We start from the raw sequence: 13,020 nt of genomic DNA, 5'->3' as shown, positions 1-13,020 counted from the left end.
GTTTACTTCTCTTCCAATGTTGTCTGCTAACATTTAACTTCTTTGGTGATAATACTCAGTAAATGTCTGAAGATAGCCTTGTAAGCCGAAAACCGGTTAGCAATAAAAGTAATATTGTAGAACTGAAGCAAACTGGTGCTTTTCATTTATTATTATAATGTTGTTCTACCAAGAACCGACGAAAGATTCTGTTAATATCTACATTTTGCTTGCGAACCTAAAATCACTCCATCCCAGCATGCGATGTCAGGTACAATGGCGAAACACTGCATCCTGACACCGAAAATGAACGAAGCACGCTGTTCGAAAAAATTCCGATCCTACGACACTGATGTCAACCAGGAAATAATCATTCATCTGCTCTCCCAGGACTGAAGCTTTTCATTATTATGCGGAGTAAATACGTGTGGCGAAGAATGTATGTTATATAACAGCGATGCTCTATATGTGCCAAAACCAGTATTCCAGCAGAGAATTATAACGGAACACTGCTGGCTTCATTCGCCACCTTATCTTTTGAAGGGGAAAAACAATAAATGCTGAGGCGTACGGCACCATAGTGCAGTCCAGTCATCTCTCCGGACACACTGTGACCAGAATCGTACTGAACCAGAGAATGACAGAGAAAATACTGAAATATTAAACTCTTTTTCCGGAACTGTTTTACAGAGCAAGATCGAACTTTTGTTGCTTCTTCAAATCGTCACTCGAACAACAAAGTGACATATACCGAAATAAGTGACCAAGGGACAGAAAAACAACTCAAACCGCACAAAAGAGCAAAGGCTAAAAAAATCAGCTCGCTCACAGAGGGAAGGCCACTGGAGCTGACAGGATACCGGTTCGATTCTACACTGAGTATGCGAAAGAACCTGGCCCTCTCCTCCCAGCGGTGTACTGTAGGTCTCTAAAGGAGCGAAGCCTTCCTAACATTTGGAAAACAGTACAGATTATTCCCCTCCTCAAGAATGGTCGTCTAACACACGCACAAAGCTACAGACCTCTTTCTCCGACATTGGTGTTGTAGAATTGTGGAACATATTTTATGCTCTCTTATTATGAAGTTTCTGGAAACGAAAATTCCTCTGTAGCATGGCTTCCGAAAACAACGATCGTATGAGACTCAGCTCACTCTGTTTGCCCACGAGACGCAGAAAACAGTAGATACAGGCGCCCAGGTAGATGCTGTGTTCCCCGACTTCCGAAAACCGTTCCAGTTCCTCATTGCCGCCTAATGAACGAAATACGAGCTACGGAACATCAGATCAACAGTGGGACTTGACGAGTTTCTAGCAAACACAACACAGCATGCTTCTTTAAATGGAGATAAGTCTTCAGAAGTAACTTCGGGAGTGTTCCAGGGGAGTGTTGTAAGTCCATTACTTTTCACAGTATATATAAAGCACCTAGGAGATAACGTCTGGAGTTGCTTGAGGTTTTTCGCGAGTAACGTTGTTGTACACACAGAAGTCGCAAAGCCAGAAAATTGTAGCGAAATGAAGGGAGACCTGCAGAGTATCGACCCTTGTTGTAGGGTGTGGCAATTGACCCTCAACATAAGCAAATTTAACGGTTTGCGAATACGTAGACAGAAAGACCTATGATTGAAAGTTCAGAGTGAATTACGTCGAAGATCGGCTACAACCCTAACCCACTTTCTTCTCAACTACAACTTCCCTCTCACGTCCTTCGACTCATATAACTGCAGTCCGGTTTCTGCATAAGTTGTAATTAGCCATTCGATCCCTGTATTTTATCTCTGATACCTTCAAAATTTCAAAGACTGTACTCCAGTGCACGTCGTCAGAGGCTTCGTCTAAATCTACAAATGCTATAAACATTGGTTTGCCTTTCTTCAACTTATCTTGTAAGATAAGTCCTATGCTCAGTATGACCTCGGGTGTACCAAGACTTCTCCGGAACGCAAACTTATCTTTTTTCATTCTTCTGCAAACAATTTATGTCAGTATCTTGTAACCATGCTTTATTATACTGGTGATTCAGTAATATTCGTATCTGTCAGCAACTTCCGTCTTTGGAATTAGAATTATTAAATCCTTCTGGTAGTCTGAGGATATTTATCCTGTCTGTTATATCTTGAACACCAGGTGGAACAGTTCTGCCGAGGCTGGCTCTGCCAAGGATCTCAATAATTCTGAAATAATGTCGTCTACTGCAGTTCCCTTGTTTTGACTTTGGTCTTTCATTGTTCTGCCAAATAAGTCTGACGGTATTGTATGTACCATCCCATATTCATTTTCTTCCTCTACACTTTTTATAGTAATGTCCTTAAGTTCATTTCCATTTTATAGCTTTCCTATATATTCCTTTCATCTTTCAGCTATGCCTTCCTTGCTTGGTACTGGCTTGTCACCGGACCTATTGTTATTCACGCGGTTGCTTCTCTTTTCGCCAAAAGTCTCTTTAATTTTCCTAGCATCTTACTTTCCCCTATTCATGTGTGTTGAAACGGCTCTAAGCACTATGGGACTTAACATCAGACGTCATCAGTCCCCTAATCTTAGAACTACCCAAACCTAACTCACCTAAGGGCATCACACACATCCATGCCTGAGGCAGGATTCGAACCTTCGACCGTAGCAGCCACGTAGTTCCGGACTGAAGCGCCTAGTCATGCATGTTTCTACGGTAATGTCTGCTCAGATATTCTTAACTTTCTGTCATTGTTCTTTTTTTAGACGCCTTTATTCCCTCTCGCTTGCTTCGTTTGGTATACTTCTATACACTGCGCAACAGAATTAAGGGATGACTTTATCAAAATCCCGATATTGTCTTCCATTGCGATGCATAAGTTTGAAATTTGGCTAAAGGATGCCTACAACCTTCCTCTGTAATGGTTCAAAAGCGTCGCGCCCTGCGACCTCACCCTCGGGTTGACGACGCTTCAGATACCAAGGCGTCAACACATGCGAGAAAAAGACAGCAACTCAAAAGTGTTTGAGAGCTGTAATGTTGGTTAATGGTGTCACATTGGCACCAGCTTTCATCACAATTCTGTCCAATGCCATCGGAGCCATGTCACACGATGATAAACTCGTCACAGCCCATCTTACCCACATATGACCACTTCTTTTGACGCCTCTGCTATGGTGGTCAGAACTGCGGCACCCAGCGTTGAAATCAGTTTTTTTATGTGTAGTCGATGAAAACATTTCAGATACATCGCCTCAGGGAGTGGCATAAGGGCATCACTGAAACTTCACGTTTCCTTGGGGCGTTGATTCCCACACATTTCGCGATCAGAAACAACAGTTCGCTGTACAGTGAGCAACAGGATGAAGTTCTTGACAGTCTTTGGCCCTGCTGACACCTTCGGACGTTTTAGCCCTTCCCTAAGGACATTGTGGGGCTACATCCCCATCGAACGTGATCGAACACCTTTCTAGTGCAGTGCGACTGCAACGTTTGCTCTCACTTAAAAGCTGGAAACACCAGAGACCACTCAAAACTATCTGCCGAAATTTGAACGTGATCCGAAGCATCAAAGCGTACTTATGCTTTTTCAGCCCTTTTGTGGCGTGATCACGCGGGAGTGCAACATTAACATGTGCGTGAATAAAACGTCAAAGAGTCCCTCCAAGGACCCCGTGTTCGGTAACATCCTCGGTGCCGTCCACGGAATTTTGTTGAGGGCGTTACAAATGTATCTTTCAGAAACTTTGACGCCAATTCATCCTGACGGCTGCTCTAGCGCCTGAAGGTAGGCAAACCGCACAAAGGGACTGTCGAAGGATTGTCTGACCCTCAGTTACTAGTACAACCGCCAGGCTGACTTCGTGTCGAAACTTTTGAACGTCAGACAATCCTTCGAGAGCTCTTTGATGCGGTTTGGCTACCATCAGGCGCTAAAGCTCAACAAAGTTGCATGGGTGGTTCCGAGGGTGTTGCCGAATTCAGTGATCTTAGAGGAACCACTTGTCATTTTATTCAGACTCATGTTAATGTTGCACACCCACGTCATCAGGCGACAAGAGGGCTTAAAACAGGAGGGTGAAAGATCCTAAACACCTTGCTGCTTCGGATCACATTCATATTTCTCCGGATGGTCTTAAACACTACGTAATGTTTCCAACCGGAACACGAGAGCAAAAATTGCATCGCGCTACCATCCAAAGGACCGTGCTACCCTCCAAAGGGGTCCGATGATGTTCATTGGGGATGCAACCCCACAATGTGTTTAGAGAAGCACTGAAACATCCAAAGCTGTCAGCAGTGTTACAAGCTGTCAAGGATATCTTCCTGTTGCTCATCGCACTGCCAACTGTCGTTCTCGACCGCGATATGTGTAGGAATCAACGCACCAAAGGAAGGGGTAGTTTCTTTGATGTTCTCTATGACAGCGCCTGGGCTTTTTCATGTCGATTCTGAGCGGCAATGTATCTGAAATGCTCTTCTAGGACATCCATAAGAGAACCGTGTGATTTCAACCTGGATGTCGCGGATCTGACCTTCAAGGTAGATACGTTAAAAGAAGGGGCAAAATGTGAGTGAGAGGGGCTGTGATGATTTTCTCGTCGTGCGACACGACCCTGGTGTCGTTGAGCAGAATTATGCTGAATTTCGGTGCTAGTGTGACATCAATAACCCACCTTACACGTCGCATGAACATGTGAGCTGTGGCCTTTTCTTCACGTGTGTTGGCACCTCTGTGTTTGAAGCGCTGCCGAGACCGATTGTGACACGCAGGGCGCCACGCATTTTCACCATTACAGAGAAAGGTTGTAGGCACCTTTGAGCCAAACTTCAAAGTTATGCGTCACGCTGGGAGACAGTTACGGAGTTTCGAAAAAGTGAACCTTTAATTTTGTTGCGCGGGGTGTTTTCTCTTTTCTTCAATTATTTTGAATACCTCATGTGTTACGAAAGGATTTCTCCTAGGCATTGTGTTTTTCTCCATTTGATGCTGTGCTGTCTTCACTATTTCATCTTCCCACGCTATCTATTTGTCTTCTATTGTGTTCCTTACCCTGTTTCAGTCAGTGATTGTCGGAAGCTCTCTTTGAAACTGTCAATAACCTGTGGTTCTTTCAGTTTACGGAAGTCCGATCTCGTTACTTTCCTTTATTTGTAAAATATACATCTGTGAGTGTACAATAACAATGTGTACACTGACAGGAAACAAAAATCCCAAGACCAAAAAATAAGTAGCATAGAGTAATAAAGTTTCGGGAATACATACGTCTAGGTAACATATTTAAGTTATTAGAGTTGCAAGATAACACAGGGTTATGTAAGTGCGAGAACAGCCATCGCAATAGTGAAATTCTGGTACATTAATAACTGTTGTAGCCACCAGTATGTTGAAATGAAGATTGGAAAAGTGCGTACATTGTGTCGCAAAGGTGCCAGGTACCAGTTTGCGGGCTGAAGATCCACACCTGTTGCAATTTGTCGTTCAATAGAGGGATGTTTAATGCTGGTTATGGCTGATGACGGATTTGTACTCCATCGATGTCGCTTACGCGCTCGATTGCAGACAGATTTGGTGATCGAGCAGGCCGAGGCAACATGCCGAGAGTGATCCTGCTGTCATACGAAATAGCACCCGAGATCATAGCACTAGGTGTAGGTTCACTTTGTCTAGGCAGAAGACAGTTTGGTTGCAGGTGCTCCCCCTGGCCTTCTCTTAACCAGCACACGGCAGTCACTGGCACTGAGGGAGAAGTTGGTTTGATGAGGACCTTCTGTCCGTCCTGCATTGAGCACTCCGTTGAAGTCGCAAATGAAGGTGGTTTGGGGTCAGTGGAATACACACTGCAGGGCGTCTGGCTCAGAGTTGTACTTGAATTAAACGATTTGTTACAGTTCGTTGTGCCAACTGCTGTTCGATTGCTGGTGCAGACGCAATACGATGCATCACAGCCATACGCCAAATGCGGCGGTCTGCCCTCTCGGTAGTGCCACGTGGCCGTCAGGTGTTCGGTCTTCTTGTGACGGTGCCTTCCCGTGGCCATAGCTGCCATCCATCATTTACAGTGGCTATATTCCTGCAAAGAATTTCTGCAGCATCGCAGAGGGAACATCCAGTTTTTCGTAGCCGTATTAATCGACTCCGTTCAATTAGTTATTGAAAATGGTGTCTTTGTCGCCTTAAAGGCATTCTTGACTAACCTCAACTCACCACATCCACTCTCATAGGTAACTAACGCTCATGACCGTTACAGGATGTGTTTAAAGGCAATCTGATTTGCATCCTCCTAGTGGCGTCACTAGCGCCACTCCTTTACGAAGGCGCTAAATTTCAGTAGGCGTCGTCTTTCAGATGTAGAAACACGCCTACCAACTTTCGTTTACGTCGTACAAATCCTCGGTGTCGGGCCTTTTCCCGTCAATGTATATACGGTGTGGGACAGATAGGAGGGCGTGCATTTGCGGCGTGTTGCAGAGTTCTCGCCGGAGCGGTGCGGCGGCAGCAGCGGCGGCGACACGGTGGCGGCGTTCGACCGGCGCTGCTACGAGCTGGGCGCGTCGCGCGGCTCGTTCGCGCAGGCGCGCGCGGCCTGCAAGGCGGCCGGCGCCGGCGGAGACCTGGCGCACGGCTTCGGGGGCGCCGGGCGCGCCGCCACCTTCCTCACGGCGCAGCTGGAGCGCCGCCGCGCAGACCTGCGCACGCAGCTCGTCTGGATAGGCGCGCAGCGAGAGCCGGGCGCCACCTCCCGCACCTGGCGCTGGGTCGACGGTGAGTAGCCTACTGCTGCAGATCGCACCCAGCGTTCTGGCTCAAACACCATCACCCTGACATCCTGTTATAAAAGAAGGGGCTCAATTTAGAATAAATGGCAACAGTTTTAAAGGAGTCCAGGGGTACACAGTAAGGACGTCAGGGGCGACCTTTGGGCATTGAGGGAAAGCAAAAACGTACCTTTGACGCTCGTAGGGATGCGGGAGTGTCAAACGTGACGCCGGCCGCTCGCCCGGGGAAAACGAGATACACGGGCCCTGTAACGACCTTGGCGCGTCACGCTAGTCGGCTTGACCGATACACTTCTCGAATGCTCGGCATCCTGCGGGCCCCACGGGTTATCAATATTTGACTGGAAACGTGCCCTCTGAAGGTCTTAACTTTGTCGTGTGCTATCGAGAACTTGCATTCATTTAAACACGCATTCAAGGATTATTAATCTCATTTGAAATAGCTACTCGCTCTCCGCCCGAGACAGGCAACGGCCTTGCCGCAGTGAAAACACCGGTTCCTGTCAGATCACCGAAGTTAAGCACTGTCGGGCGTGGCCGGCATTTGGATGGGTGACCATCCGGGCTGTCATGTGCTGTTGCCATTTTTCGGCGTGCACTCAGCCTCGTGATGCCAATTGAGGAGCTACTCGACCAAATAGTAGCGGCTTCGGTCAAAAAAAACTATCGTAACGACCGGGAGAGCGGTGTGCTGACCGCAAGCCCCTCCTATCCGCATCCTCAGCTCACGGTGATACGGCGGTAGGATGGTCCTGATGGGCCACTTGTGGCCTGAAGACGGGGTGCTTTCTCCTCCCGAGACGGCTGCTGCCACTCGTTAGACCTGTAGTATCACGTGCTGTGACGTACGCGCCGCGGCCTGTCTTCCTCGTGGACCTCTGTCCCGCGGCGGGAGGGTGCCGCTAAGAGCCGCCCAACTTGCTTTTCTAGTATGCCCTCCCTGTAAAGTTCGACACGCTGCCATCACATCTATACAAGCAGAACACCGCACCAGCCCTAGCAGTCAGTGGTTTCAACTCCTGATGACGATGTCGAAGACAGATATAAAAACTCGAATATCTTATGACGCGGCTTGTAAACCGAGAAGATTTTATTGAAGCATGCCACCGCGAAAGACTCCGAGGACACATAACCTAAAACGTTTCGTTTCCCTGCATGTCAACTTACCGCAAGCAAAGTAGTCCATTTCCACCAGTTCGCTTCAGCGGGCGGAAAGGGTTGCGTGCAACGACTCGACGCGCGCCATGGTGTCCGGCTCTGGCGAGTTTGGAGTGACACGGCGTAACGAATAAGTATCCCAAATTGTAACACTTCGTGGGTTTCTTTACTCGTGTGATTTTTCCTCTCAATGTGCGCGCGTGTGGCCACCAAACAGGGTAATGCGTGCGTGTGATACGGCAAAAAGACGTTCATAACTTTAATCTCATTTCTGTCCTGTGTCCTCTAAACAGCAACAGAGTACCAGCCGAGCTCGGAGCTCGTGGTACAGTTCAGCGTACAGCGTGGTTCATCTTCCTCTACCCATTTCGTTTAATCCAACCCTCTATTCTATATCCGGCCTTCAAAATCAACCAGCAAGATTTTAATATCCTCTCGCTCGCTACGCGCGAACTACTAGCTCTACAGCAAAAAATCAGCAGGATCTTTTTTTGTAGGAAATTTAATGTAGTTAAATTTTGTGCTGGTGTACGTTTTCGCTGGAGGCCATGATTTTCGAGTTGTTCAAGAAAAACATACGATAGGGACCTTCAAACACATCTCCACCCCAACACTCATTCCTCACCGGTCAGTATTTTTAATACGTTGTTCGTGGCACTCCCTCCTACCACTCTACAAAAATTTCAAACACATGAACCATTCTCAATATTCGAACTGGTTTGGTCTCTATTGATTGGGCTATTACGCCACCAGCATAGTCGGCTATTTGGTTAACATAACTAATTTACACATACCCTTGCGGATAATGAAAGAAAAACGACTTTTGTGAACTTTGCACTAAAGCTATTTACGTTGACAATTCGATCCAGACTTAACCCTTACAACCGCAGTAGCTTCGTTGTCAGAGGGAAGGACGAATATAACGATGTAATTCTTTACTTTATGCTGTTACAATTCACAAAATTGTTAGGTAAAATTTGCATACACGTCAGTTTACAATTTGTAAGTATTCGACTAAGCTGGTAGCATAATAAGGCCAGTCAATGAAGACCAAAAATGGCAAATGTGGGAAATAATTCACGCAGTCACACGTTTTCGTATAGTGGCAGGAGCGAGTGCCATGAACAACATACTAGAAGTGCCGACCGATGGGGTTTGAGTGTGGGGGTGGGAACTCGTTGCAAGGACACTTTTCTGCGTTCATCCTGAGTAACCCGAAAACCTCAGCCTCTAGCGGAAACGGGCCCCGCTACAAAATTTAACTACATTAAATATCCTACAAAATGATCCTGTTCATTTTTCTATAGGACTGATACTTTGCACGTAGCGAGCGAGAGAAGATAAAAATCTCTCTCGTGGTTTTTGAAGGCCTCATATAGAACTGCGGTTTAGGGGCAGCGACATCGCCCGTATATTCCTAGCATGTATTAATATCTGCATTAATAATTATGCTGATAAAATCGTGTTAAATTCTTAAGGATGCTATAAGAGACTGTAAAACTATCCTCCAAACGTTCGGAGACGTGGACAAGAGATGAGTGAGAAAAAACTTAATGACTAGTCAACAGACCCCACATGGTTTTGTAGCCTGTATTTGCCGTTTCAGCCATTACGCAACAAAGCAGCAGATACAAATACTTAGCCACCCGTTGCCGGTGTAAGTTTCATCAAAATCCTTCTGGGTGTACTGCCACAACCTCAAATAAAGAACTTAAAACACCAAAATAACTGAAGTTTCGGAGTTGTTGCAGCGGCCTCTCTCAGTCTATGCCCTGAAGAAGGCCACTGAAACACAACCAAAATATCAGATGTTTTAAGTACTTTATAAGATGAGGTGACAGAACACCCGGAGATACGTGAATGAGAGGAGCAGATACACTACATTTTCTATTCTGCTGTACTCGCGTTGTAATCCCAAAGAGTATAAATATCTATGGAGTAAGCATTCGGATACGTAGAACGAGAATTACGTCCGCAATATCTCCTGCAGCTCAAGTCTCGGGAATTTTGGCCCGTATAGCACGTAGCGTATTTTGAGTGTTATACTTCCGCTGCTACAGACAGATCACCTGAAGAAGTAACATGAAACTTTGCATACGCCTTTTACAGACGTCTTAACAATACGATACCAGGAACTGAAGTTGGCTTAAAGATGCGAAAAGCAACGGTGTTGTGCTTTCTCGCCACAGTACGATAGCTCAGATTCCACTCTGTGTACGTCTTTTTGGTAACGTGATAAGAAGTGGCCGCCAACAATATTTTTTTAAGTTTTCTCTTGCAGTTATTCATGATGTCGAATCTCTGTTCTAATTAAGTACGTTACAGCGACACTGTAGACGGTGCCAAAGTGTCACAAAAAAACAATGCATTAGGAACTATGAAATTAATACAGTAAATACGGTAAGCGATTTGCACCACCTGCTTGTCCATTACTATTTTCAATTTTTCTTCGTCTATAACATTTTTTCGCCATCTCATCAGAAAAGTAAAACCATATGCACATACATAAAACACATACATAAAAAATTCAAGATCAATGCTCGAACTTTGGAGTAATAAAAGAAGTAACAGCCAACAACATTTTTTTTAGGTTTTCTGTTGCACTGATTCATACTGACGAATCTGTTGTAATTAATTACGGTACAATGACACTGTATAGGAAACTGCCTCATGCAGAAATACTGAGATACACACAAGGGTTTGAGAACCTGCATAAGTTGGAAGATATTAATCAGACTGTCGTGTATAAATTTCATCTACGTATGAACATAGCGCCAAAATGTATACACTGACTGGCAGTTCATTCAAACGCACTTGCAAATTTATAGAGCACTTGTGTCGTAAACACATGGTCATAAAATAGGAGAAATTATCTCTACAATACAAGACATTATGATACCACACATGGATAGTTTTCAACATATAAAATGATATACATTTGTTGTACGGACCTATGTAAAGTAACTGATCCACCTTTCACGTACTTCTCTTCGCATCCGTAGCAACGAAAATACTCCACTACAGCTGTTACTGAAACGCAAACGTGCAGAAACGTATATAAGACAAGGCGAATACGTGTAATATTTAAGTTTCGCTATTACCGCAAATTTGAGACAAGCAGTGTCGTCCCAAAATCATCAATGACTAACGCGTTTTTTTTTCTGTGCACTATGGGACTTAACATCTGAGGTCATCAGACCCCTAGAACTTCGAACTACTTAAACCTAACTAACCTAGGGACATCACACACATCCATGCCCGCGGCAAGATTCGAACCTGCGACCGTAGCGGTCGCACGGTTCCGGACTGAAGCGCCTAGAACCGCTCGGCCACACCGGCCGGCAGCGCGGTTCCAGACTTAAGCGCCTAGAACCGCTCGGCCACTCCGGCCGGCACTAACGCGGTTTGATGTTGGTAACATGCACAGTAGACCATGCTCACACCATAGATGTACATACTCTATGTCCAATCCGGAAGATACCAAAATGCAATGTTTTATGTACAGTGATTATATTTTAACAAATCATATAAAAATGACGCGTTTTTGATGGACGCTTAGTGTACCCGTGGCGTGTTCCCGTTCATTCTCCATTAGCTAATTACACCACAGCTGCAACGGCTTGTCGGCCGACATGCGTGGTTGGTAGCGGAAATAACCATTAGTTCGTATTTTGCAACAAGTAGATTCCTTGACAGTGCCGAATACATAAGGTTTAAATTTACATAGTTACTTTTACAGGCCTAGCTCACCCTTAGGCTGGCTGACAACAGCAGCTTTCAGAATCAGATCTATCCCCAAGCTCTTGGTGAAGCTGTAGATCCGCCCCTTGCTACCGAGTGGAGTCTTGCCGTGGTGGACTACGCAGGGCGATTGCCCTGTCACCAGAACTGAATACCGTTGCTCGCCCTTACGACTGCGGCTGTTGGAATTTCTTATCAGATTAGGATGTAGATTTACAACTAGGACTTTATAAATTACACGTTAAAATGTCTATACTTAAAATCAAAGTAATATCTCTGTTGTGATGATACAATCTAACCCTCCTAAGCAGCATTATTGAACGTCCTCTCCGGTATTAATTGTAATCTAGCAAATTTCAAATATTTGTGTGGAATCGTTAAAAGAACACTGGCAAGAAGAAAACTAGAGACGATAAAATGATGAAATTCTACAAAACAGTGACTGTAACGAGGTGCCTGTGGTGTAGTGAGAGTTTAGTGTTAAAAAGAAGGGCAAAGGCAGAACACAGATTGTGGAAATCCTGAGTTGGGCTTTTTGTTTCACCATGAGACGCTGAAACAGAAAAGTGGACATACAGCAGCAACCGAACGTCTCAAGATTGTAGGAAAAGATTGTAGATTACATAAATGTGTGTTGGGACCACTTGCAGAAGACGTTCGTTTCCTGAGTTACATCTCTCTACCAGAGTTGGATTCATAGTCTCCTTGAGTTTTTGAACAAAATCTTCGCCACTAACTGCATCAATTTTATCGGAAATCACCAAATTGCAATTTCAATTTTAAGTCATTAGCAAGTGGTTTAGCTGCAACCAGTAATGAACACTGAAGCTAGATATTAACGTACCATCGCTGGTGGGGCTATAGGGAACCCATTAGTATGATTAATTAGGATGAAAGAAATTGTCTCAGATTGGTAATTAGAGAGCATTTTATTGCAGTCTGAGACAATTTCTTTTTTTCCTAATTAAAGCTACGAAACAAATATAGTTATTACACAGCGTATTTTTGAAACACAGGAACCATCAACATGTGTAAAAGAAATAAAATGGATGTGAGCTTAGAGGGCTATTGGCAGTATTCCTTATACACACTATTCGTATAGACGATCAAAATACAACGTTCATTCAGAGAACATTTCATCAAACTCACTAATAAAACACTCTACTAGATATGCCAGAATACAACAAATGGAAATTATTCTCAAGGGATTTTGCGCTGTCTGTACGTCTCAGTATTGCACATCATACAGGTAAAAAGCAGGTTGGGGTCAGCTTCAACGTATTTACAAAAATGCCGAAGTCTAAATTTAAGGCGCACGGTAGCGCTATGATGCACAAACTTTTGGATGTGTAACCAAATATACTCTAATGTGTAAAGCTAAAAATTAGGGGAAAAACAAGGAACACA

The 13,020-nt window shown here is 44.7% G+C and overlaps 1 protein-coding gene and 1 pseudogene across 1 annotated transcript in view; both read left to right on the top strand.

Annotated features, from left to right (window-relative positions):
• Positions 1-13,020, top strand: part of LOC124709352 (sushi, von Willebrand factor type A, EGF and pentraxin domain-containing protein 1) — a 547,768-nt gene that overhangs the window by 441,849 nt on the left and 92,899 nt on the right. Inside the window, exon 7 of the mRNA XM_047240832.1 lies at positions 6,407-6,700. Coding sequence (XP_047096788.1) covers positions 6,407-6,700 — 294 coding nt within the window. The remainder of the gene's footprint in view (positions 1-6,406; positions 6,701-13,020) is intronic.
• Positions 7,181-7,298, top strand: LOC124724951 (annotated as a pseudogene).

Source organism: Schistocerca piceifrons, chromosome 1 (assembly GCF_021461385.2).
Source record: "Schistocerca piceifrons isolate TAMUIC-IGC-003096 chromosome 1, iqSchPice1.1, whole genome shotgun sequence".
NCBI classification, from domain to species: domain Eukaryota; kingdom Metazoa; phylum Arthropoda; class Insecta; order Orthoptera; family Acrididae; genus Schistocerca; species Schistocerca piceifrons.
The sequence above is the reverse complement of the archived record's forward strand: the minus strand, read 5'-3'. Positions and strand labels throughout refer to the sequence as shown.